At 45.1% G+C, this 25,551-nt stretch overlaps 1 protein-coding gene across 1 annotated transcript in view; it reads right to left on the bottom strand.

The window, feature by feature from the left end:
- Window positions 1-21,951, bottom strand: part of LOC145400387 (LIM/homeobox protein Lhx9-like) — a 134,246-nt gene extending 112,295 nt beyond the window's left edge. The window contains exons 1-2 of the mRNA XM_080272902.1: window positions 21,744-21,951; window positions 16,998-17,250 (exon numbers count right to left, since the gene is read on the bottom strand). Coding sequence (XP_080129028.1) covers window positions 16,998-17,250; window positions 21,744-21,936 — 446 coding nt within the window. The 5' untranslated portion in view covers window positions 21,937-21,951. The remainder of the gene's footprint in view (window positions 1-16,997; window positions 17,251-21,743) is intronic.
- Between the last annotated feature and the right edge of the window lie 3,600 nt (window positions 21,952-25,551).

Below are 25,551 nucleotides of genomic sequence, written 5' to 3'. Positions count from 1 at the left end.
TGTGCGGCAGAGGGTTAAGTCTCAGGTGACAAGAGGTAAACGAGGAGAGTCTCAGCTGGCGCACCTGTTCACGCCCTTGTGTGTACTTCTCTGAGCTCCTTAATTTTTTGGTTCTAAGATCAATGGCAGAGAAGTAGAATGAACGTAGAGAAGAAATATGGAGAAGAAAGAGAAAAATTAGATTGATGAAGAGAAGTAAGAGAAGAAAGCTTAGAAATAGCAGTATACGGAAGACGAAGAAGAGAATGGGAGAAGAAAAAGAAGAATTAGATTGATGAAGAGAAGATGAGAGAAGAAAGATTAGAATTAGGAGTATATAGAAAACGAAGAAGACTTACAGTATATCTATGTCGAGAGCACGAGATTTAATAGTCAATTATTCAAAGTCATAACCTTCACCTAAAACACAACCAGCTATAATTAATGTTTACAAGTACCCACCTCTTCAGTCCCAGTACGTCATTTACACTATACTGTATTCTTGATGCTGTTAAAAAATATATATACTGTATGTTTTAGGGGGACGCTTTTTGTAATATGTTAATGAAGACTATAGCCGTATTTTCGTCAGGCAAGGAAGCTCCCTAACACCTTTTCTTAAGCGATTTATTGTACTTATTACTCCTTACTGTCTCTTTCTGTGTTATGCTATGTCTTCTAATATCGCCTCACTTTCTAATTACACAATGTGCAAAAGGATATTAACCACTCATATCTAAAAATATATCGCTAAGGAAGAGGTGTTATGGAGCTTCCATAACCGAGGAGAATGGGGACTATCTAACCCCTCCCGTACCTAAAAAAATCCTCATGAATAAAATCGTCTGAAGAGTGAAAAATCAAATGTACCTTGGATCTGAGAGTGTTAATTGGAAAGCAGGAAAAACTCAGAGGGTGACTGTTTTGAATAATCGTGTCCGTGGCAATTATGAATATTTCTTTCCATGCATAAATGATCGCGTTATTGAGGATTCCAAACGCTTTGACATTTCTTTATCCTCAAATTGTTTATAAAACAGAACATTGACGGCAGACGAGCAGAGCGAGAGCAAAAAGGATGGTACTACACATTCTGGCCAAATTAATGTGATGCAGAGCTGACGTTTTCTGGCGAGAGCATCAATACCCGATTACCCCCCGCATTCCCGGGATGAATGTGTTGATAAGGCGGAGCGGAGAGGCCGTGGCGATGACATAAGGCGAACTGGTAACACCCTGCCTGCTGGTAACACCCTGCCTGCTGATAACACCTCGCCTCCGTGTCTTTCAGGGATCCCAACCAATTCTGCAAGGTATGGGTCTCCAGGGTAGCGTCCTTCAGGTATCGCATTGTTTTTCGTATTCGTTCACTTTATTATTTACTCTAGCTTGGTTTCGAAGTATATAGTAGTTGTATGAGTGAAGGTAGAAGTATAGAAGTAATTTTAAACAACTTAAGCTCAAGAAAGAGTGTAAATATAAAACCTGACTGAACCTGGAAAGTGGTAGGTGAGGCAGGAGAGGGAGGGAGGGAAGGAGAGGGGGAGGGAAGGAGGGAGAGGGAGGGAAGGAGGGGGCAAGAGGTACTAAAAGTCCTCTGTTTTATGGCGTCCAGTCTCGCTTCTGACTCTGGCTTGTAAACAGACACCCAACATTCTTACGTTTCTCCACCAAATATTATACAAGAACGCCGGTCGTAAACACAAACACATAATAATCGTCCCTTTTTAACGACAACCAAACACAGAAGCTGCTTGGAAATTCTTACATGCGCCAGTCAGTTTGATTCGGCATATAGTGAGGGGGGGGGAACCTTTGGAATTAATGTGACAAAGATAGTAAAGGCAAAATAAAGACAGACACAGAGCCACATTCGTTCTTTCTCTCCTTCGTTCGTTTATGGAGGTTCCAGTATACTTGCATGCGTCTGCCTTGGTCACCTACTGGCGGCTGTCCACGCTGCTCGATCTCTAGCAGCCTCTCTATTCAGTCCCTTGCCCAGCTAATGTAACTGTGAACTAGAGTGAAAGGTAATGAATCCTAATGACAGCTTCAAAATTCTCACTACCACTTGACGATCATATTCAGCTACCTCTGTTTCTGAATAAGTTAAAAGGTAAACACACACACACACACACACACACACACACAGTAAATAAAATCCTCACTTGGCACAGTAATACAACTAACTATATTACGGGTGACGAATCGAACTGACAACGTAAACATTCTCACAACCACTAAGCGATTTCATTCACCTTCCCTTCCAGGTAAGTTAAAAAGCAGGACATAATTTCTGAGTCAAACCTGGGCAGGTAATATAAGATGGAGGTACAATAGGGGGTGACGAATCCCATTGACAACCTGTAAATTGTGACCACCCATGAAGGCGGGAGTTTTACCAGCTCCCATTCTCCTCGCTCCCCCCTCTTCTCCCTCCCTCACCTGTCCACCTCACCCCACCACCTCCACCCCCTGGCCACCTACCATCTCCTACCCCCCAACTCCTCATAGCCCCTTCCTCATCCGTTCTCTCTCGGCCAACCCCATTCTGTATCCAGTCACCCCTGTCCATCCTTCCCTCCACCCCCATTCACCCTCCTTCATCCCATTTTGTCAGCCCCATCCTCATCCACACCCCCATTCACTCGCCCCACCCCATCCCATTTCGCCATCCCCACCTCTTGCCTACCCATCCCCATTCACCCCTCCCCACCCCACTTTGCCAACCCTACCCCTAACCCAACCACCCCCATCAACCCCACCACTTAGCGACCCACCTCCATCCACCCTTCCACAACCCATTTCCACCCACCCCTCCCCCACGCATCCCCCACCCCCTCCTGTCCCCGCCCCGCCACCGTGCCCCAGGTGCCAGTTCCTTAATTAAATTTTTAAGAAGTCTCGTCCTTCCCTTATCTTCTACGACCTCCTCGGGACGACCCCCACCGCCGCCGCTGCTACCCAGACTTACCCTACGTGTTTGAGGGACCTCTTGCGCATTTTAGGGATTTTTCTTTTAACGGGAATTCGCTACTATACATTTTTGGGGAAGGGGGACCAGCTCTTTCCCATTTTAGGCAGCACGCTTTTCATTTCAGGAATTTTAATTAGAAAAAAATGGACACATATATACTTTACCATTTTACACGAAGCAATTTCTTAATGTGGCTACAGATAAAATTTCTTATTACATTATACAGTCTCTCCAAGGCTCAAAATATGTGCCAATGTGGAGTTAAAGACTTCATGTATTACGTCTTTATTATATGCTGTATATTTATAGAACAATTATTACTCATCTTAGGGACTCTGCCATTCCTCAAAGCAGACATTGAGAAAGTTTGAGCTGATCCCAGGGTTTTGAGAACCATTTATTAGACTTGTAAAGGGAATAAAGTGTTTCGCCTACTACTACCACTACTGTACTACTACTACTACTACTACTACTACTACGACTACTACTACTACTACTGCTGCTACTACTACTACTACTACTACTACTACTACAAACCAGATCTAATGCCCTTGTGAAACCCATGATAAGAGTAAGGGGCATCTGAATCTCCTACCTGGCTGCAGAATGTCCTCCGTAACCATGGCAACCTGAACACCCTCATCCTAGGCTCCCATCCATTTCATAAAGGATCGTCAGGATAGGGAGAATTTCATATACTTTCGTCCCCTCTGTTTTAATCACTACCATAGGCTTTTTAAAAATCCTCTTGCCATCTCCAGACGATTTTCTTCAACTCAAGGGTGATTTTTTTTGTTTGAAATGGGGGGATTAGGTATATTTACTAACCCCTTCATTTCTAAGATGCTGAGGAAAATAGTCAGATAGAAGGAAGAATTTAATATACCTGACGTACGGGCTGAAGGAGGTAACAGGGATCACTGCTGACCCTTTCAGCCTTTGGTTCTTTTTCCCAAGCTGAGTAAAATCGTCTGGAGAGAGCAAACATAAATTTTAAAAGGGATGAAAAGGGAAAATGAGTGAAGCCATCAGGGTCTGTGGTGGTCTGCGGGGGGCTGAGATAAAGGCAGACCCCACAAGGAATGTCTTAGTGGGTAGGGAAAGAGGTGGAGGAGATGGGAGGGATGGAGAGGGGATGGGAAGAGATGGAGAGGAGATGGGAGGGGATGGAGGGAAGGGATGGAGAGTAGATGGGAAGGGATGGAGAGGAGATTCGAGGGGATGGAGAGGAGATAGGAAGGGATGGAGAGGAGATTCGAGGGGATGGAGAGGAGATTCGAGGGGATGGAGAGGAGATGGGAAAGGATGGAGAGGAGAGGAGAGGGGATGGAGAGGAGATGAGAGGGGATCGAGAGGAGATGGGAAGGGGTGAAGAAGAGGTGTGAGGAATGAAGTGGAGAAGAATACTAGAAAAAGAAAAAAAAATCTGGAAGGGAAACGTGTGTAAAAGAGAGGAAAAAAACTTGGAAACAGATATGTAGAAGAGAAAAAAAAAACATCAAGGATAGGAAAGGAAGAGGGAAGTGTAGATGTGGAAGGAAAAGAAAAAGGAGGAGGAGGATATGGATGGGAAGAGGAGTTATGTAGAGATGTGGAAGAAAAGGATAAGAGATGAGGATATGGAAGGGAAAAAAAAAGATGCCTAGAGGCCTGGAAAAAATGGAGAAATAGAGGAGGGAAATGGAGGGAAAATATTAGGTGTAGAAATGTGGAAGGAAAAAAGTGAGGGAGAAAAGGAAGAGTGGCAAGAGAAGAAGGTAAAGAAATGATAGAAAATAAGGGTATACAAATATGTGGAAAAACTGTGGAAAGAAAAACGCATTGACGAATGGAAGAAAAGGTGTATAAAAGAGATGAAGGAGAGAGGAAGGAGGAAACATGAAGAAGTGTAGGTGTATATGTAGAGGAGGAGGAGGAATCGGGAAGCGTAGAGGGAAAAGGTGAAGGGTTGAAGGAAAGGTGGAAGAGAGAGATATGGAAGAAAAAAGTGGCATGGAAGAGAAGAAAGCAGGGGAATGAGAGAAAAATGGGAAATGGAGAGAGAGAGAGAGAGAGAGAGAGAGAGAGAGAGAGGGAGAGAGAAAAGCACCCACACAACCGGATAGCCAAAACGCATTAAACAGGGGCGGTCCCATCACTCACCCTAGGGGAACACAGCTCTCCCCTCCACATCCCTATCCCAATCATCCCCCCCTGCCCCCTACCTCTAACTGCTGCCCCTCCCCCACCCAAGCCACCCCCCACCCCTAGCCCCATCCCTCCCCACCACGCCCCAGGCCTTCATCCTCTCTTCTCGGGTGGAAAAAGGGGTAGAAGTCTCGTGGGCTTGGGAGGATCTTTATTTCCTTGAAGTTTATTTTAGAAGAAGACTGGGAATTCACGAAAATGAATAGACCTTATGCTTTCTTTTTCTTCATCTATAATCTTGTAGTCTTAGGAGGCTCACAGCAACCCACAGAAAGCCGTGTAATTTGCTTAATATGCCCCTCCTAATTATCAACACACTAGCTATCTATCTATTGCCGGACGCCTTAATCCCGTAAGGGGTGGCCACAAACGAATCGCCTCCATCTCGCCCTGTCCCCCGCCATTTTATCAACACCCACACAGTATTTAAAACGTACAAGATAATGTTCCATGGGTAGAGAAACAGTAAAGTGACAGGGATGAAGTATTTTACGAAGCCTACCGGGATAACAACGACTTTTTATTGCGTATTTCAACTTTTTTACGCTTATTTCAGCTTTTTGTGCGTATTTCGCCTTTTCTATTCGTATTTCACCTTATTTTATGCTTATTTCACCTCATTTTATGCGCATTTCATCTCTTTTTATGCACATTTTACCTCTTTTTATGCGTATTTCACCTTTTTTTTGTCAGTTTCACCTCTTTATGCGTCTTTCACCTTTTTATGCGCATTTCACCTTTTTATGCGCATTTCACCTCTTTTTATGCGTTATTCACCTCTTTTTGATGCGTGTTTCTCCTTTTCAATGCGTATTTCAACACTTATTAATGCGTATTTCACCTCACTTTATGCGCATTTCACATCTTTTTATGCGTAATTCATCTCTTTTTTTTTTATGCGTATTTCATCATTTTTATGCGTATTTCACCTTATTATTCTCTGGCATGTTCATTTTATAATTTCTTCATCGACACAGTGTACAGCAAATAACAAGGGAATTGCGAAGGAAGACGAATAAATCTCTGAAATCAGTTTAAAAAATCTCTGGGCAATGAAAAAAAATCTCTGGAGTCAGTAAAAAAAATCTCTGGAGTCAATTAAAAAAAATCTTTGGAGTCAATTAAAAAAATCTCTGGAGTCAGTTTAAAAAAATCTTCTGAGTCAATTTAAAAAAATATCGAGTCAGTTAAAAAAAAGAAGTCTCTGGAGTCAATAAAAAAATCTCTGGTAACTGAAAAAAATCTCTGGAGTCAATAAAAAAAATCTCTGGAGTCAATAAAAAAAAATCTCTGCAGTCAGTTAAAAAAAAAAATCTCTGAGTCAATTAAAAAAATCTCTGGAGTCAGTAAAAAAAAAATCTCTGGACTCAATAAAAAAAATCTCTGGACTCAGTAAAAAAAATCTCTGGGTCAATTAAAAAAATCTCTGGAGTCAATTAAAAACATCTCTGGAGTCAGTAAAAAAAATCTCTGGGTCAGTTAAAAAAAATCTCTGGAGTCAGTTAAAAAAATCTCTGGAATCAGTTAAAAAAATCTCTGGAGTCAGTTTTAAAAAATCTCTGGAGTTAATGAAAAAAATGTCTGAAGTCAGTAAAAAAAAAAAATCGAGTAAAAAAATCTCTAGAGTCATTTAAAAAGCATCTCGAGCAAATAAAAAAAATCTCAGGAGTCAATCAAAAAAAAATGAAATCTCGAGCCAAATTTTAAAAAATCTCTGGAACCGGTTTTAAAAAATGTGGAAATAAACCCGTAAGACAGAAGCATTATCAGAAATTTCCAGTGAGTAAAATATAAGAAAAACACATCAAGGAACATCGAAAACGTGACGAAAATAAGAATAAATCTGTAACTATATACTGTTTAGGGAAAAGGTGCTAAACAATGCCTCCAGTGTGCAAAATAAACAACCAAGAAGTAAATGCTGTGTATCTAGAAGCCTCTAAGCACAGCAGATACGAGCCAATACGCAGAATAAACAGCTAAGGAAGAGATGTTACGGAACGAAGAACCAAGAGAGAAGACGAGGAGGAGAAAGGGCCAATGTCTAAACGTCCACAGGCATAGCTAATGGAAATTTTAGAATTCCGAGAACTTAAGAAGACAATGCCCAGAATAAACAGCCAAGGAAGAGGTGTCAAGGAACGGAGAACCACGAGAGAAGACGAGGAGAAAAAGGAAGCAGTGTCTAAACGTCCACAGGCACAACTACTGGAAGTCTTAAAATGCCGAGAACTTAAGGAGACACTGCCTAGACTAAACAGCCAAGGAAAAGGTGCTAAGGAACTAAGAACTACGAGAAGAGACGAGAAAAGGGAACCAGTGTGTAAACGTCCACAGGCACAACTACTGGAAGTCTTAAAATGCTGAGAATTTAAGGTCGATCTCTCCAGTAGGTGATGTGTCTCTATAACTGCCCCGCCGTGGACTTTACATTCTTGTTCCTAGTGCGCTTTTACGATAAGAGGGAGAGGCGTCTGGGGGGACCTGGAGCATACCTTCCACTTTTTCCTGCTGGAGGGGGGTGAAGGGGGGGAAAGGGGGTGCTGAGAGGGGAAAGGGGTACTGGGGGGAGCTAAAGTAACAGGGGAAGGGAGGTACTGAAGAGGGTAGGGGATATTGAGGGGGCAAAAGGGGTGCTGAACAGGGGAAAGGGGATACTGAAGGGCAAAGGGGGGTACTGAAAGGGAAGGGAGGGTCCTAGAAGGGGATAAAGGGGTCATCAAGGAGAGTTGAGGGTACTAAGAGGATATATAAAGGGGGGAAAAGATGTTCAAGGGGGCAAATTTCCCTCCCCCTTTTTCTTCCCCCTCTTTTACTCCCACCAGGTCTTGTTGTGGGCAAGGATGAGCACTGAAAACGGGGAGGGGGGGAGGGGCAAAGAAACAAATGTCCCTTCCCCCCCTTCTCATCTAGGCTGGTTTTAGTGTGGGTGTTCTTTCTCAGTGTTGGGGGGAGTGTGGGTGTAGGTTGGGATTGTAGGGAGGATGGGGGGGAGAAGGGGAAGGGTTAGAGTTGTACAGTATGTTAGGGTAGGGACGCTTTGTGTGTGTGTGTGTGTGTGTGTGTGTGTGTGTGTGTGTGTGTGTGTGTGTGTGTGTGTGTGTGTGTGTGTGTTCTGTAATATATAGATGAGTAAAAAGGATGAGGAGGAAGGGAAAGAAAAATGGGAGGGAAAGAAAGCAGAGGAAAGAAAAAAGAAGGCAGAGAGGAGAAATATACTGGGGAAGATAAAACAATAGGACGAAAGAAGAATGAAAAGGAGGAAGGAAGAAAAGAACGGATGAGGAAGGACGTGAAGGAAAGAAGAGGAAGAAGGAATGAAAAAGACGGGAGAGGAAGGAAGAGGAGGAAGGAAGAGAAGGAAGGAAGAGGGTAAAGTTGAACAGCATAACCTTATCCCTCTCTCACCTCCACCCTCCTCATTCAACCCTCGTTAACCATCTGTCTCTAAGCTCACTCACTTGGTCATCGAGTTTTTGCCTATAATTTCCTTTCTGTATAATTGCATCGCCAAAGATCTCTCCATCTCCATAAGAAATTACTGTTTTATTTTCGTTTCTAATTTGCCATTTTTTGCACTGATTTCCTGTCCTACTTTCCTTCAAAATTTGCAGTTCATCTTCATATGAATTGCCCGTTTATTTATTTTTTTCTTATTTTACTTTTTTTTTTTTGGATTAATTTCCGGTTTCATTCTTTAAAAATTCTTAGTCTGTCTCTTTAAGAAGTAAATTTTCGAGTTTTGTTGTTTATGTTTTGACTTTTCTGGGATTTTATTTTATTTTAGGCTACACTTTCCTGCTTTGTAGCCATAGAACCTTCCTTTCTATTTTGCGTCCTCACTTCATCATCATCATCATCATCACCTGTCACCCATCATCCATCATCATCATCATCATCATCATCATCATCATCATCATCATCACCTGTCACCCATCATCCATCATCATCATCATCATCATCATCATCATCACCTGTCACCCATCATCCATCATCATCATCATCATCATCATCATCATCATCATTTTCTTTTCTCCCCCTACCTTAATCTCATTCCCACAATTCCTACTTTAATTTTCCCTGCACAGCTCCCCAGATTCTGTCCTTTCCTCCCCTTCCAATCCCCACCTTCCTTTCCCCTCCCCATCCACACCTTTCCCTTCCCCCCGATTCTACTCCCTGCAGGTCTTCTCTTACCCTTCAGATATTATCCTCCCCATTCTACCCTTGCCTTACCTCTTTCCTTCAGCTAACCCGCCCCTTCTCCCCAAATATCATCTCCCCTCCCTTATCCCTCACCTTCCCTCCCCCGCCCTCCCCCCACTCTTCCTTTCACCCCCAAATACTGCCTTCTCCCCAGACACCAGTCCTCTGCCCCCTCTCCTCCCCAGACAGCGGCCATCTTCCTTATCTATCATCTTTATTGCTCCCCGCTTCCCTCCCTCACCTCGTACACCCTCGTATTTAAGGGGGAGTAGGTGGGGGTATGGTCTCCCTCCCCCCCTGCACTCTCTCTTCACCCCCTTGTGTCCACGAAGGAGGGTGTGGGTGTGGGAGATAGTTTTCACACACACACACACACACACACACACACACACACACACACACACACACACACACACACACACACACACACACACACGCACGCACGCACGCACGCACGCACGCACGCACGCAAGCACGCACACACACACACACACACACACACACACACACACACACACACACACACACACACACACACACACACACACACACACACACACACACCTTGCATCTGTATGAAAAGTAATGGCTATAGACGAGAGTAGTTTTCAAGTTTTCACCTCGTCCCTTCCTCACCCCTCATATTTTCACGCAGGGGTGAGTGGGGGGTGAAGTGGGGGGCATGGGGAGGACATTTTTTCACCCCCACACTCCCCATACCCACACTTCGCGCCTGGGGGGTAAGATGGGGTTCTTATAGAGGGGAGAGGGTTTCTTTGTTCACCCCCACACCCCTCCTCATAGACATCTCACCTCCCCCCAAAAAAGTTCTCTCCCCAAACCCAGATAAATCGCCTGGCGGTAGGAAGAACGGAAGTAAAGATTATGTCCTCGTGGAGAAGGTGTTAATAAAAATGTAGAGTGGGATAAGTGGACGCGAGAAGACGATAAGGGATATGCACGGGAGGTATGCATGCTAGGGCTGGGCGTGCATGTAGGGCGGGGGAGAGAGAGAGAGCACACCTGGTCAAATGCCCTCTCGTGGACTTGGCAGGCTCCCTGTACCCCCTTTACTCCAACCCGGGTGCTTTGGGAGGGGCGCCTGCGTGTGGTGGCACTGATAGGACTGGAGGTATTCACTGGCTGGTTATACAAAGCCTCTCATCTCCCTCTCTAACTTCTATAACCATGAGCTTATCTACTTGGTTATACAAACGTCTCTTGTTTATTTCCCTATCCCCCGAAATGAGGATGGTGGACTGAAGAAGAGTGACTAAGGCCTGCAGTCCACTGGGTTCACGTTCATATGAGTCTAGCAACTACTACTACTACTACTATTACTACTTCTACTAGTACTACTACTACTATTACTTACTACTACTACTACTACTACTACTACTTCTACTATTCGATACACTACTACTCTAACTTGGCCTAAAATTGCCATCTCTCCATCGTGAATACTGAGTTGTAGCAATAGACTGACGCTAGTATATGATGCTAGTCATGAAGAAGTGCCATGGAAAAGATGTTCAGTCATAGTATCATCTTTTTCTGCTATGAGAAATAAGCTGCAAAAGGACGAAAATCTGGGCCAAGTTTAGGTGAAAGGGCTATAGCATTTGGGTACCTCTCTCTCTCTCTCTCTCACTCTCTCTCTCACACACACACACACACACACACACACACACACACACACACACACACACACACACACACACACACACACACACACGCCATTTTTCTTCCATACGTCTTCACTCCTCTTTGTTTATGCTTCTTTGTGTCCATTTATTAACAAAGAGACAAAGAAAGAGGAGAAAGAAGATGATAATAAATAAGGGAATAAGGTAATAACGAATAAACAGAGACAAATAACGAGGAAGCGATAATTGACTGTTGGTTTAATATAATGATGCTATTGGTAACAAAGGATTGAGAGAGAGAGAGAGAGGGAGGGAGAGAGAGAGAGAGAGAGAGAGAGAGAGAGAGTTACAGGAGATAGTGCTGTGGACGTGCATATGTGAGCGACAGAAAAAGACACTGAAAGGAAAATGTGACAAAAACTCAGAATCCATCCATCCATCCATCATCCAGTCCTACGTTGCCCCATGAGGAGCGTAGGAGCCCGGGGCTAGGCAGTTGGTCCTGACATTTAAGATGAGAGTGACCAGCCTCACTCATCCCTGAGTGGCATTACGTGAGCAATAAACCCCAACCATCCCTTGGATATAAACCTTCACCGGCTCAATCCGATTGGAGCACAATAATTACCAACTAAACCACCAGGCGCCAAAATTTGGTTATATGGTTACCACCCAGCGTAGTAAATGGTTTCCTGGTGTACAGGAAACCATTTGGCTTGTCACTCAGTGTAGAGTCACCCACGGGCAGAAGGAAGAGGAAAGAATGAAGGAATGAAAGACAGAAGAGGGAGTGTAAAGTCACCCGCAGGCAGAAAGACGAGGAAAGAATGAAGGAAAGAAAGACAGAAGAAGCTGGAAGGAAAGAAGGATGGAAGAGAGGACAGGGCAGACACCCGAGAGCAGCACTACATTGAGTGAGTGGATGGTGAGCGTCCCCACCTACCACAAAAAGACAAGGAAAACAATAAAACGAGAGAGAGAGAGAGAGAGAGAGAGAGAGAGAGAGAGAGAGAGAGAAGCATTTAACATCCTTGGTGACATATTTCCCTCACCATCCACACAGACGTTTTCATCACCACCAAAAAAATAAAATAAATAACTAAATAGGTAATGATAATAATAATAATAATAATAATAATAATGATAATAATAATAAAGCCGAGATTTTAGCCCAGCCGAACTTAACTTCGCCGCGTGTAAACAACGGGTTCGGCACACTAATAATCCGGCGCCTAACGTAAACAGGCTTTATCTGGGCTGCCATCATCACTACAAGCACTACCGTCATCACCACCGCTTCAGTTCCGTCATCACTGTCATCACCGACCATTAGAGTCACCACCACTTCCTTAATCACCATCATTTTTCATCACCAACCATTTTCCTCACCATTATTTTCATGTCAACACTGTCATCTCCATCACCATTGTCATCACGACCATCATCATCATCATTATCAGTCATTTTCACCATTGTGTTCATCACTTATCATCTTCGTCATTATTTTTCATCACCATCGTCATCACCATCATCATCACAAGGATCACACACTGCCATCATCACCATATCTCACATCATCATTGTCATCACCACCAATACCATCACAAGTCTTCGTCACCACCATCTGTGTCATTATCACATTCCTTGTCATCTTCATTACCGTCATCACTACTTTCATACCCACCATCATTTTCATCACCATCATCACCCTCGTCACCATTATTACAATCATTTCCGCGCTAAGTATCGCCAAAACCGTCACTACCACAGCTATCACCACCACACCCACCACCACCTCCACCACAACCATCACCACCCCTACTCTCATGTCCACCTGCTTCATCACCATAACCCTCACCACCAATATCGCTACTTTGGTCATCATCACTACCATCACTACCAAAATTGTACAGCTTTCTTCATCACTAATATCACCATCATCACCACCATCACCACCATTATCATCTCAGCTCCTACTGTCATCACCACCTGTCTTTCGTCATCACATCCATTGTCATCACCATTATCATCATCATTATTATTCATTTATTCCTATCCCATCAATCAGAGAGAGAGAGGGAGAGAGAGATTAAAACTAGATACCACGATTGTCACTTTTTTTCTTTTTTCTTTTTTTTTTCAACTCAGGAAATACTTGTGTCTGGGTTGAGACAATCTAATGAGAGGAATGGGATGTAGGGAGGGGGAAAGGGGGTGAGGAGTGGGGGATAGGGTGAGGGGAGGAGTGGGGAGGAGCAGTGAAGGGTAAAAGGGGATGGGTAGTGAGAGGAAGTGGTAGGGGCACGAGTGAGGAAGGGAGGATGAGATAAGGACTGGAGTATTAGTTAAAGGAGGGATAGGAAGGGAGGAAATGGAATGGAGAGTGAATGGATGGGGTGAGGGGAGGAGTGGGGAGGGGAAAGAGGGGTGAGGAATGGGAGGATGTGGTGAGGGTCGTTCTGGGGAAGAGTGAGAAAGGGGAGGAAATATCGAAGAGAGGGGGGAGATGGGGAGAGCATGTATTCAACCATAGACTCACAGGAGGAAGTAACAGCAAGCATGTATGAAAGTAAATAAAGGTGTGCAATTAATATACAAGGGAAATTTCAAGGTAAAAATAAAGTAGATTATTCGCCAAGGACCCTACGAGACTACAAGACACACACACACACACACACACACACACACACACACACACACACACACACACACACACACACACACACACACACACACACACACACACACACAGTGCTGAAGGCAAGGTGCGCCGGGGGGTGAGTGAGTAGTTGAGTGTGGATAGTAAAAGAGGAAGTGTGGGTGGTCTGCGTGGCAACAGATAGGAGGGGAGGGGGAAGGAGGGGACGTTGCTACTGGGCCCTGGTGGGGAGAGTGTGGGAATGGGGAGGGGGAGGGGAGATTGATTCTGTTGTGGGGATGGGGGAGGGGAGGTGAAAGAGAGTGATACTGGTGTGAAAGGGTTAAGCGATGGGGGAGTGGGGAAGGAGGGGAAGTTGCTACTGGTGTTGGGGGGATGTTGGGATGGGGAGGGGGAAAGAGGGGAACTTATGCTACGGGGAGGAGGGAGATGAAGGGAGAGGGGGAAGCGATAATGGGGTGGAGGAGTGAGGAGGTAAGGGGATGAGAGGACAAGGTTATTAGTGTGGAAAAGGGAAGGGGGCTGATACTGGTGTGGATTGAAGAGATGATGGAGATTCAGGGTGTTGAAAAATCGAATTTGTACCGACGAAGGGGGTGTTGTGTTTGTCTTCCTGCAATCATCTCTCTTACAGAAAGTATTGATCTGCGAGACTGAAAACTAAGAGCTAAATAAATCGTTATCATTTACCGAGGTACGAGTTGCAAAAGGGCACGGGTTAATTTGTGTCTTCATTTGCTTCTTATTAGTCTGTTAAGCACCTCTTCTACGGCAGAGTCCTACAGCTACGAAGCTGATATGTTTGCCATTTCTTTCTGGAGGTGTGAAAGCAAGGTTAGATCACACATTAGATTACACGTCCGTTCCAGTGACTTTAAAATCCATCTATATCTGGCACCGTGTCAATGCTGCATCTCCACCGGGACACAAGAAGAGCAAGGTCGCAGGAATAACAACAGGACTACAACTGTCATCCTTCATCCTAGGTTCTGAGTCCGAAATTACCAAGAATTTTAACCAGTTCGCAGGATAAACGACTCTCCCAAGAAATTCACTCTTATCGGTTATTGTTTTACTTTTCTTATAATTTTCTCTCGAGTGTTCACTCTAATTTGGTTGCAAAGTACAAGGTTGCAAAGTAAGTGAAGACGAAGAATAATCAAGCAATCTAATACACAAGCCAACCTCTGTATGATTCGTAAATTAAGTAATAAGCACCTAAAACTGTACCTTAATTTGGTTGCAGAGTGTATGGCAGGGATGCGAATGAAGACAGAAAAATAAACGGGCAACTTTATGTACAAATCTAACCACAAGATCGTTCATAAATCTGTTACCTGGCCGCGCAGACATACCCAACGCGACAAGAACTATCCGTCTATCGCACATTATATCTCCGCAAGCATTCATCGCCTTGCTCCCGGCATTCGCGATACCATCTCCTTGTCGATAATTATGCGGACGATCTTGCGGTAATGGCGGGGCGATAGGAATCAGAGACGTCGTGAACCGCACCAGCTCATCCATGTTGGCATTTCGTAAAGGGAGAAGTGGACGGTCGCTTGGATATGGAGTGTTTGTGTGGGTGTGTGTTTGGGCACGGATATGTGTGCTTGAGGGGGATGTGCGAGTGTGTGGGGGGAATGAGGGCGTGTGTGTAGGGGGATGTGGGTGTGTGTTTGGTTGTGTGTGTGGGGAGGGGTGTGTGGGGGTGTTGGTCTGGAGGTAGAGTTGTAGGATCCCCGTTGCTGTGAATATATCAGCTGCCGAGAGGGGAAGAGGAGGATAGGAGAAACTCAACAGGCGGCCGCGGGTGACTGATAATGAGAGATGAAGCTGCCTCTACTTAAATTAGAAGCTCAAACTGTTGCTGGATAAGGGACATGGAAATGGCACGGAATTACGATAAACACCTCGAGAACAGCATATTTTTTCCTGTCTCTACCTCCCGACGATTCAGTTCAGCTGAGGGATGATGGGAATCACTGTTGTTGCTGTGTTTTCACCCAACGGAACTGTGTCACTCTCACAACTTGATTACTAAGTTGTGAAAGCATGAATTTCGATGAGCCCTTTTAGGTGGGAATGAGTCTCCTTGCATATTAGTCAAATCGGTCATCCAATCTTACTCCACATGTCCATTAGCTAACATGAAGGGGGTTATAGAGATCATCATTATATTAGAATTTATGCTCTATGCTCGTCATCCACGAATAACAGTGGCTCTTTTTGATGATATTTTTTGATGCGAAAGGTTGGGTCCCCGCAAGCCGTGTCCCTTCATTTAAAAAAAAAAATCGAAGAAAAGGCAGTCAAAATCAAAATCCGCTCATTAACAAATTCGTGGACATCGGAGGTCATAGGCAGAGAGTAAGAGAGAGAAAGACAATTCCTGAGTTGACCAGTTCTAGTATACACGCTCAAGCAGTGTAGAGATTGATCCATAGGTCTGAAGAACAACACATCCTATCATTGGGGAAGTGACCCACCCCTACCCATTTTGACGGGCATGGGTGTAGGTGTGGAGGGATTTTTTTAATGTACTGTAAAGTGAGAAGTGCATGGGAAATTCTGAAGTTATAAAAAGTGATAGATATATAACTTACCTTTATGTATGGGAGTAATCATCATCATCATCATCATCATTATCGTCATCATCATCGTCATTATTTTTCTTACCACCACCATCACCATCACCATCAAACACCACTACCTCCATCATGATCATCATCATCATCATCATCATCATCATCGTCGTCGTCATTATTTTTCTTCCCACCATCATCATCATCATCGTCGTCGTCATTATATTTCTTCCCACCACCACCACCACCATCATCATCATCATCATCATCATCATCATCATTATCACCACCATTTCCCGCTAAACGTATTATGGGACTGGCAGACTTGGTGTAGGCGCGACCCAGTTAACCCTTTGCCGAGACGACGCTTTTTCTTAGTGCATTCTTACCTTTACTAAGCAATTTTATGAATCTTACGAGAGACCATTTATGGTGACGGGGTTAATTTTACTTTGAATAGTCCCTTCTAAGTAAAATAAGGACGTCTGTATTAAAAATAAAATAAAGAATGCATCATCAAAATAAAGGAAAATTATAACCCATGGAACCTTGGATATCATTTTTATTTTTTATTCTTGCGATTTCCTGACGATTTTATTTATTATTTTACTTTTCGAACTTGAGGGGTCTGATCCAGCCTTACTAAACCCCTTCACTACGAGCACTCCTTTATTGGTTGGGTAAAGATAATAAAGATAATATGTAAATAAAAAATAAAAATGGCGGTCTCAGGTTGAAAGGCTAATTACGATTCTTACCTGTGATAATCGTCGCGGCAGAAGATGTGACCCTCCCTGGCGAAACAGGTGACCGCGTCGTCGAGTGGCGTGTTGCAGGCGGCGCAGCGCAAACACCCGGCGTGCCACTTGCGCTCCACGGCACGCAAGTAGAACCGGTCGATGATGCGCCCGGAGCAGCCCGCGCAGTACGAGATCTCGCTGGACTCCCCCGGCCCTCCTCCGCTGCTGCCACCGCCCACAGAGGAGAGATTGACGCCGGGAGAACCTACACCTGACGAAGGGGAAGAAGGAACATCGTCATCATCATCATCATCATCATCATCGTCAGCAATCAATCGCGAGTCAGTCATCATCAATCATCATCAAGCAATCATCAGTCAAGCAAATAGAGTCCTTTTTACCTTAACTTGGCCTAGACTTTCGTCATTTTGCAGCCAAGTTCTCGCAGCTCAGTGGCAGAAAGAGACAATACTGCGACTCCACATCCTTTTCACGGCACTTATATAGTTGTAGCAATGGATAAACCCTGGGACAATGATAGTCACGAGGGAGTGCCATGGAAAGAATGTAGAACCATAGCATTGTCCTTTTCTGCCACTGAGCTACGTGAAATTACCTGCGAAAGGACGACGATCTTGGCCAACTTAAGGTGAAAGAAGTATAGTGAGAACCGGGAACAGATCACTTATTTATCTGTGAATCCACGTCCATCATGGAAAATCAACATCGTACTTCCCTCATCTTTCCTACAAAAAGAAATCTTAAGACACGGGAGTCATCGTAAGTGTGTTAGTCAATAGATTTTGAGTACCAGTAAAACAAAAAAGATTATACCCTTTCCTTACTTACGACACAGAATTAATTTTGAGTATGCTACAGTTCTTTCACCTTAACTTGGCTGAGACTGTCGTTCTAATGCCGCTTATTTCACATTGATCAGTGACAGGATGAGATAATGCTACGGCTGTACATCCTTGCCATGGCACTTCTTCGTGACTGGCGTCGTATTCTAGCGTTAAATTATTGTTACAACTATGCATTCAGGACGGAGAGGTGACAATTTTAGGTCAAGTTAAAGTGAAAAGAATATAGAGAATTTACGTTCACATTTCCCTGTAGTCCCAATGCGAGCTCTAAATCAGTACCAATGTTAGAGCTTCAGGAAGGAGCGATGACGATTTTAGAGGCAAGTTCGAGTGAATAGAGCATAGTGATGACATTATTAGGCCAAGTTAAGGTGGTTAGAGGACAGTGGTGACAATTTTAGACCAAGTTAGATTAAAAGGAGTACAGGGGCTATACATCCACATTTCCTGCACAGAGTTCCGGTGATGGCCGTAAAACTCTATCCGTGGCAATGCTTCCTAAAACACACGAAGCCCCATAAAACACCTGACTATGGCATACTCCATTAAGGCAGTCCTGATCAATACCTGTGGAAGTAAAGGAGCGTTGTGGAGGTGATGTGGAAGTGATTGAAAGTGCTTTGAGATGGTTTGGCCAAGTGGAGAGGATGGAGAAGCAGAGACAGACAACAACACTAATACATCCATCGCTAAGAAGAGGATCGTCCCATGTACTCAAATATCCTAGTAACGAGGAGGTGCTACACAGCCTTCACGATACACAGGCTTTCAGTGCTCGCGATATCGGACAAGGAAAAGAACTTCTGCCGGCAATTTTACCACCATTCTTGGCGTGCTGGTAAGTGTGGGACGCGAGCTGAAGGGAAAATAAAATCCAAGGTACTAAATACTCTCTTTTCCGCACACGCACACGTCTGCACGCACACAACACAGGCCTGACGATATACACACATGCATGGATACTCTTAAACACACACACACACACACACACACACACACACACACACACACACACACACACACACACACACACACACACACACACACACACACACACACACACACACACACAATTCTACATCATAATTGTTCATAGATTCTTGTTTTAGCATGTCCGTTCCCTGAGGCCAAGGAATCCTCCCACACAATGACAGATGACCTCACACAGCCTCATCTGTTACGTCATATATTACGTCATTGCTGTAGGACTATTACCCAGCCACGTGTAACGAAAATTGGTAGGGGAATATTGTCCCTTATAATATAATAGTTGATGGTGGTGGTGGTGGTGGTGGTGATGATGATGGTGGTGGTAGTGGAAGTGGTGGTGGTGGAAGTGGGCGGTGGTGGTGGTGGTGGTGGTGGTGGTGGTAGTAGTAGTAGTAGGTGGTGATGATGATGATGATGATGACGACGATGATTCTGTTCTGGTAAAGGTAATGACGATGAGTGTAGATAACCATGGCTCTGATGATGATGATGATCATCATCATCATCATCATCATCATCATCATCATCATCATGATATAGACTATTCTAACCATGGTAGCGATAATGATAATACCGATAATGACAGTGACGACGATAGCAGCAACACTGCCCCCCAAAAAATAATAAATAAATAAATAAAAAGCTAACTCTCACACCCAGGAACTATCCTACTCACAGAAATGGCCAGCAGAAAACCAGCATACACCAGGTCGCGACGTAAAAAGACGGAGAGACATAAAACCCGTAAAAACTGGAGGGCCTGTATGCAAAGCTGACGGTGGGCGGGTAATTGTGCGGCTCGGATGCATAAAAGCAGGTTTATGGACAGGATTGGAGTGTACCAGTGAACCTCCAGTGGTGTGGGGTATGCATTCCAACGAGGTTTTAGGAGACTCGACCCTGGTGCACTCGTTGTTTCTCCTAGCTCACTTGTAGCCCAGTTATAGCCCAGTATCTAGCCCTGTAACCTATCCAACCCCTTTGCTTCTCCTAGCCCACTTGTAGTCCAGTTATAGCCCGGTCCTAGCCCACTCGATAGCCCACTTACCTTAAGGGAGTTTGCATTCAACGTGGCATAAAGGGATTTGAACCTGACCAACTCTTTGCTTCTTCTAGTCGACTTATAGCCAAGTTATAGCCCACTTATAGCCCAGTTATAGGCCGATCTTGTCCCGCTCGATAGCCCAAGTGTATCACCAGTCTTTCGGCTAGATATCCTATTCCGCCTCAAGCTCTGTCCCATCTCATATCCTTCACTCCCACTCCAACCACTATCCCACACTGATCCCATCCCACACCATCCGAATCCCATCTCATTACACCAGCATCGTATCCCATCTACCCATCATTCCACCCTGGCCTACTCTATCCCACCCCATCAACTCATCGTGTCATCCCATCCTTCTCCATCCCATCCTATCCTTCCATCATTCCACCCCATCTTACCTCACCTTCCTTCCATCCTACCCCATCGCACCTCATCCCCCATCCTTCCCTCAGCTCCATCCACTTCATCCCACCCCAGCCCCTCCCCATCCCACTCCAGCAGCCCCCACCAGGCAAGACGGGGGTAGGCAGGTCATTATACCCGTAGCCCGAGGGAATGGGGCTGCCTGGGCTACCGTACGAGGCCTGGAATTGATTAAAGAATGGGTGGGTATTCATCTTGCCAAATTTACCTTGTAGCTTCCCTCCTCCTCCTCCTCCTCCTCCTCCTCCTCCTCTTCCTCCCACAGTTTATTTCATCTGACGGAACCGGACCACCTTCACGGCTTGATTACTATATCATGGGTGCATTACATTCACTAAGCCTAATTATAATCTAGGAATGAATCTCCTTGGTTACTAGTCAAACCAAACCCCCACTCTAAGTACATCCCACCAACAACTGAGCTGAAAGATATTGGGAATCTGTCAGGCAAATCAGCTTAAGTCAGTATTTTCTTTGCTTTTTCCAGAAACTGCATTCAATTTTTTCCTGCTATTTTTACAGTTTTTTAAATTGATTTTTCGACCTTTTTTGTAATGGAGGAATTAGATATAGCCTTCACTACCCGCAGTAAGACAAGAGGTTAAAAAATACAGTGACAGTATCTTGTGAAATACGGAGATGGCACTGTCGGCTGGTGTGGGCGTGGTTGTGGCAGTGGGATTGGGAAAGGAATAAATGATGCAGGGTAGATACTGATAAAAACACTGACTGAGCCGTCCCCACAAAACACGAGGGTTATATATGGCCCTCCCTGTATTTATGCGGGAGACTAAAATAAAGAGGCTTCATTTTTCTCAAGGGGTTCTACATCTTCACCTCCCACGGCTTTGTTAACTGTGATTGTCAGCCTTAGATTGCCACACCCCTTGAGAGAGAGAGAGAGAGAGAGAGAGAGAGAGAGAGAGAGAGAGAGAGAGAGAGAGAGAGAGAGAGATACCGACAGAGACAGACAGGCAGGCAGGCACAGACATAGACACAGAGGCAGGCAGACGGAGACAGAGAGACAGAAGAGACAGATAGACAGACAGACAGACAGACAAACTGACAGGCAGGCAGGTAAGCAGGCAGACACAGAGACAGAGACGGAGGGAGATACAGACAGACCCAGACACGACCCAGACACAGACACACAGAGGAGGCAGACAGAGACAGCGACAGACAGATACAGACACAGACACACAGAAGCACAGACAAACACAGACACAGACACACAGAAGCACAGACAGACACAGACACAGACACACAGAAGCACAGACAGACACAGACACAGACAAGCACAGACAGACACAGACACAGACACAGACAAGCACAGACAAACACAGACACAGACACAGACACACAGAAGTACAGACAGACACAGACACAGACACACACAAGCACAGACAGACACAGACGCCAGAGGAGCGTCATTCTCACCTGTGGACCCGGCGTCAGAACCAGGTGAGACGTAATTATTGGCACGGTCGCTGCAGGGGCTGACGAAGGAGGCAGTACCCCCCGAAGACGCGGACGAGTTGGACGAGGACGACGACGATGAGGGCGTGAGAGGGGCCTGTTCGTGGGCGTGGGTGTGATCGTGGGCGTGGGCGTGGTCGTGGAGCTGCGGCATGGTGGGCGAAGGGTCACAGCCAGGGTCGTACGCTCCCTCAGAGGACCCGTACTGCTGCAGGAGGAAGAGAAGGCGTGGTTAGTGGGGGTCGTACTTGAAGGGTATTGTGGTCGTATTCTTAATCTGTTTTCAGTAAGGGGTCGTTCGCTCCATAGAAGACCCGTACTGCTGCAGGGGGAAGAGAAGACGTGGTTAGTGGGGAGTCGTACTTGGATGGTTTTGTGGTCGTATTCTTAACCTGTTTTCACTAAGGGGTCGTGCGCTCCTTTAAAAAACCCTTACTGCTGCAGGAGGAGGAGAAGACGTGGTTAGTGGGGGTCGTATTTGGGGCTATATGGTCGTCCTTCTTTTCACTAGAGGGTCGTAAGCTCCCTCAGAGAGCTGTTGCTGTGGAGGGAGGGAATACATGGTCAATAAGAGGGTCGTACAGGTGGTATTGTGGTCGTATTTTTCCATCCATCCATCCATTGCCAGACACCATGTATCCCAAACGGGGTGGTCAAGGGCTTAGAGTTAATTGTTTTACAGGGAGGGGCACTAATCCTCCACCAACCTAGCTTAATTGCAAGGTGTCTGTCTAAATCGGTTTGCAATCGTTCAGCTGCAACAAGAATCAACTTAATCCCTTGTTGCAGAGACGTAATTTTTTGTTCATAGTAGTAGTAGTAATGGTGATAGTAGTATTAGTATTAGTAGTAGTAGTAGTAGAGGTAGTAATAGTTGCTGTTGTTCAGGCTTAAGCTGTTCCTACTCTTGCAGTCCACTATCTCCCTTTCTGAGATTAGTTAGGGAGGAGGTTAAGAGATGGGTGTATAACCAGGCAGTGGACCCGCCCGATTATGTAATTGCCACCACTTGAAGGCGTCCTCGTAAGAACTGGCGGACAGGAGAGGGATGGCGGGATGGGATGGGATGGGTGGAGGGGTGAAGGGAGGGTGGGAGGGGTGGGTGGGATGGGTAAGGGGGTGACACATGTACCGCCTACCGAGGACAGATATGCAAATGCGTGTGTGAGTGGCGCGGCAAGACAGTGTTGCCTACGAGGAGGTATGACGGGTGACTGTGTTGGCCTGATGTAATCCCTCCGCTCCAATAGGGTGTTAAGTGCCGCCTGCCGCAGTTACACCCTCACACCTACTCTGTAAACAAAGAATACTGCGACACCGTGAACGTAGGGTGTATCCAAACTGAGAGAGAGAGGATATAATCAAGCGTGTGCGCAGTCATAATGCTTTCCTCATTTTTTAAGCGCAAGAGTCTGTTTTAATCCCTTCAACCCAATGACATTCTTAACTGTATTTTTGCTATTTCCGGATACTTTTTCTCAGCAATGGAGAGGCTTTTTGAACTGGTGAGGTCATACATAGCCTTCATATCCTCCTTCACCACAAAAAGTTTTCCGAAAGCTGAATAAAATCGTCTGGAGGTGGCAAGGAAAGAAAATCAACAAAAACACGTCACCGGATTGAAAAAGTTAGGAAAAGAGTCAAATTTACTTATGAGACAAAAAGAAGGTGTTGTATAGATTGAATGGTTTAGATTTTTGTCGTTGTTTTGAGGATGAATAATAAGTCGGTCAGCGCCATCTCAAACCAACACAGCGCAGGGGATAAGACACAGGACACATTGCGGGCATAGCTACACCCTGTCGTGGATTCCTACACCCGCGGGATGGAGCTGTTGGGGCGTGAGGTGTGGTGTGGTGGGAGGACGGGAGGGACAGAGGAGGGGAGATGAAGTGTGGCGTGGTGTGGTGTGGCGTAGCAAGAGGCATAAAGACGATTGGATGTGGTGTGGTGTGGTGTGAGACTGTCTTCCTCAGTCTGTTTTTGTCACCGTCTATGATCTCCATTTTTTTTTCTTTTTTAAGGTGTCCAGGCATCTCGGAAAAGAAAAAAACGAATCTTGAAAACAACTTGATTCTTTCTTCCATTTCCCCTGGAAGGAAAAATTTTCCAGATTCTCAGTCTTCGAGCCTTGAATCCCCCCCCCTCTTTCTTTCTTTCTTTTCTCTTTTTTTTTCATTTTGCATTAATAAAAGTGCCTCTCTGTGTAAACCGCGCAACCACTTAAGCGTCCTTACTCTCTCAGGCCATCATGTGCAACCCGATTACCGTATCAGCGATGGTGTTTAAGGACTCACTACAACAACTAACACTAAAAACCGAGATTACTTAAGCATTTATCAAGCCAAACTAACAAACGCAACCGATTACACCGCCAGGATGAAAGTTACAACGGTGATAAGAAAGATTTTGGGCCTCTTCACACGAGTATTGAAATCGGGAATAAACTGACGCAAATTTTCCGATCATATAAATCAGACATACGTGAAATGCATCTCAAAAGAAAAAAAAATATGTAGAACTGTCAATTACATACCATTTCACGAGGAATGTTGGTGATACTTCTACTACTGTAAAGCACTTTCATTTTTTTTTTTTTACCCATCTCATCCTATCCTTACGTGGGAGGAAGAATCTGGATGATGGTGGTCGGTGCTGTTGGTGGTAATGGTGGTGAATATGATGACGAAAATGACTGTGATGACGATGACCATGACAGTGAGGATGGTAATGATGATGAACATAGCACGGAGTAAAGCTGAAGGAACACCCCGCTTCGCTGTCTCAAGCTGTAGACATTCCTTATCTCACTATCACCTGCGTCCTATCTATCACTGAGAAATGGAGTGGTAGGAACATGGCCCAGTAAAGCGGTATGTTCCTTTTCTTGCTGTTTCTCGACCTACATGAGCATTATACATCCCAGGACTGTAGTTTCGTTGGAATGAAGCACACACACACACACACACACACACACACACACACACACACACACACACACACACACACACACAACTTTTTCCTTCGCACTTTAAACTGAGCACTGCGCCTTAGTATTTTCTTGCATGTCATTACGTCATTTTGTTATCGTCATTATTGACATGATTAAAATACATTAGGATATTAAATAATGGAGAGAGAGAGAGAGAGAGAGAGAGAGAGAGAGAGAGAGAGAGGGGGGGGGAGGAAGAGACAGACAGATTACAATGAGCAAGAATAGATCAAGAATGAAATCGAGAGCAAGAGGAAGAGTGAGTAAGAGAGTGAGATAGAGTGAGTGAGAGAGTGCTGTGCCCCTGGGGAAGCGTCACACTAAGTGGCTGGGCAAAAGATTAATGCTTGGTGTGTAAAAAAGGTGGGGAGGAGGACGGCGTGTTATTCCTGTGGCTTGTTTACAGCGGGGTAGTTTGTTTATATACCGTCCGGGGGCGCTGATTGACGCTGTCCCGCACCGAACCATCCCTCCTATACCCACACTGCCCCTGCTACTGATACTCCTACTGATACTTCTGCTGCTACTGCTCCCGTTTTTTTGCTCGCTACTGCTACTGAGACTGTTGCTGCTTTTCTGCCCGCTTCTGCTATTGCTACTGCTGACTGACGCTGTTCCGGCCCTAACCATCCCTCCTACCCAAACCCTAACCTCTGCTACTACTACTGCTCCTACTGATATTGTTCCCTTATTCTCCCCGCTACTGATACTGATACTCCTACTGCTGCTGAGTGCCGCTGCCCCTTACCTAACCATTCCTCCTACCGTCACCCTGCT

This window comes from Coenobita brevimanus, chromosome 52 (genome assembly GCF_032717465.1).
Source record: "Coenobita brevimanus isolate Jiangsu-jjx chromosome 52, ASM3271746v2, whole genome shotgun sequence".
Taxonomy (NCBI): domain Eukaryota; kingdom Metazoa; phylum Arthropoda; class Malacostraca; order Decapoda; family Coenobitidae; genus Coenobita; species Coenobita brevimanus.
This window is presented reverse-complemented; position numbering and strand designations above follow the sequence as displayed.